At 31.2% G+C, this 1037-nt stretch overlaps 1 protein-coding gene across 1 annotated transcript; it reads left to right on the forward strand.

The window, feature by feature from the left end:
* Window positions 1-70: 70 nt before the first annotated feature.
* Window positions 71-893, forward strand: Tsp_15651 (conserved hypothetical protein; the record flags this gene model as incomplete). Its single annotated transcript, XM_003367855.1, has 4 exons — window positions 71-170; window positions 393-409; window positions 508-643; window positions 742-893. Coding segments are annotated over 4 exons (405 nt in total), but the record flags the coding sequence as incomplete, so codon positions are not given.
* Between the last annotated feature and the right edge of the window lie 144 nt (window positions 894-1037).

Below are 1037 nucleotides of genomic sequence, written 5' to 3' on the forward strand. Positions count from 1 at the left end.
CATTTTTTTTAAAGTTATCTGGTTAGCAGAGGGTATTTTTAATGATTTTTCATTTTTATATTTATCACAGGACCGTGTTCATTTCGTTAAAATGAAGAATAGGATTTTATTTTGTAACGTTAGCAGGATGGACGTGCAGCACATGGTGATTGATTCATTAATGTTTAAAGGTTAAAAAGTTGTATAAAACGTTGGAAAACAGGAAGTGAAAAAAGTGAAAATTATTTTACTGTATTTTAACTGCCGAAAGTACAATTTACTAATCAGCCATCTTCAATCACTTGCGATTACATCAGAATTTAAAAAAAGTGCTAAAATTAGCATATTACCATCTCTCATTAATTTTTATACTATTATTTATATTTTATTTTTTAACTTTTATTAAACCTTAGAGTTGGTGTGGGGTCCAGTAAACCCCAAAAACTTTCTGCTTTAGCAGAATTTCTAAATGATGACAGCTGTTGTTTTTCATATCTTCCTAGAAATGATCACGGAATATTTTTTCAGTTTGCGCGGTCATGTCTGCGAAAGGTGTTGAGCCGTTGCCTTTCATATATCTTTCTCATTTATCTAATTTTCTCTCAAACTGGTGAGTCACCATCGTTTATTTTTTGTCTACGTGTGTTCCACTTGATTGTGAACAGTTATTATTAGTGGCTTTTTTGTTAACTTTTTATGGAAAATGTGCCATACTTTTACTATCATTTACATTATTGTATGCAAAGTTTGATCTAAGTTTAGTATCATTTACACCATTTTATGCAACGTTTACTCTATTTCATGTCAAATGTCGCAAAAATTTAAAAATGTCACTCACAGGATATGGTAGTGATGGTTCCGTAGACTTCCTGAATGATTTTCTTGAGGAAAGTGAATATACGCAGTATCAATGATTATGACTATAATGAGAAGAGTGACTATGATACATCCTCAAAATTTAGCGGCACTTTTTCATCGTTATTTTAAATTATGTGTTTAAATTGGGTAGATTCAAAAGCGGCAGTTCATCAGACAGAATCCACCAAAAAAAGATCTGC

This window comes from Trichinella spiralis (genome assembly GCF_000181795.1).
Source record: "Trichinella spiralis strain ISS 195 chromosome Unknown Scfld3570, whole genome shotgun sequence".
Taxonomy (NCBI): Eukaryota; Metazoa; Nematoda; class Enoplea; order Trichinellida; family Trichinellidae; genus Trichinella; species Trichinella spiralis.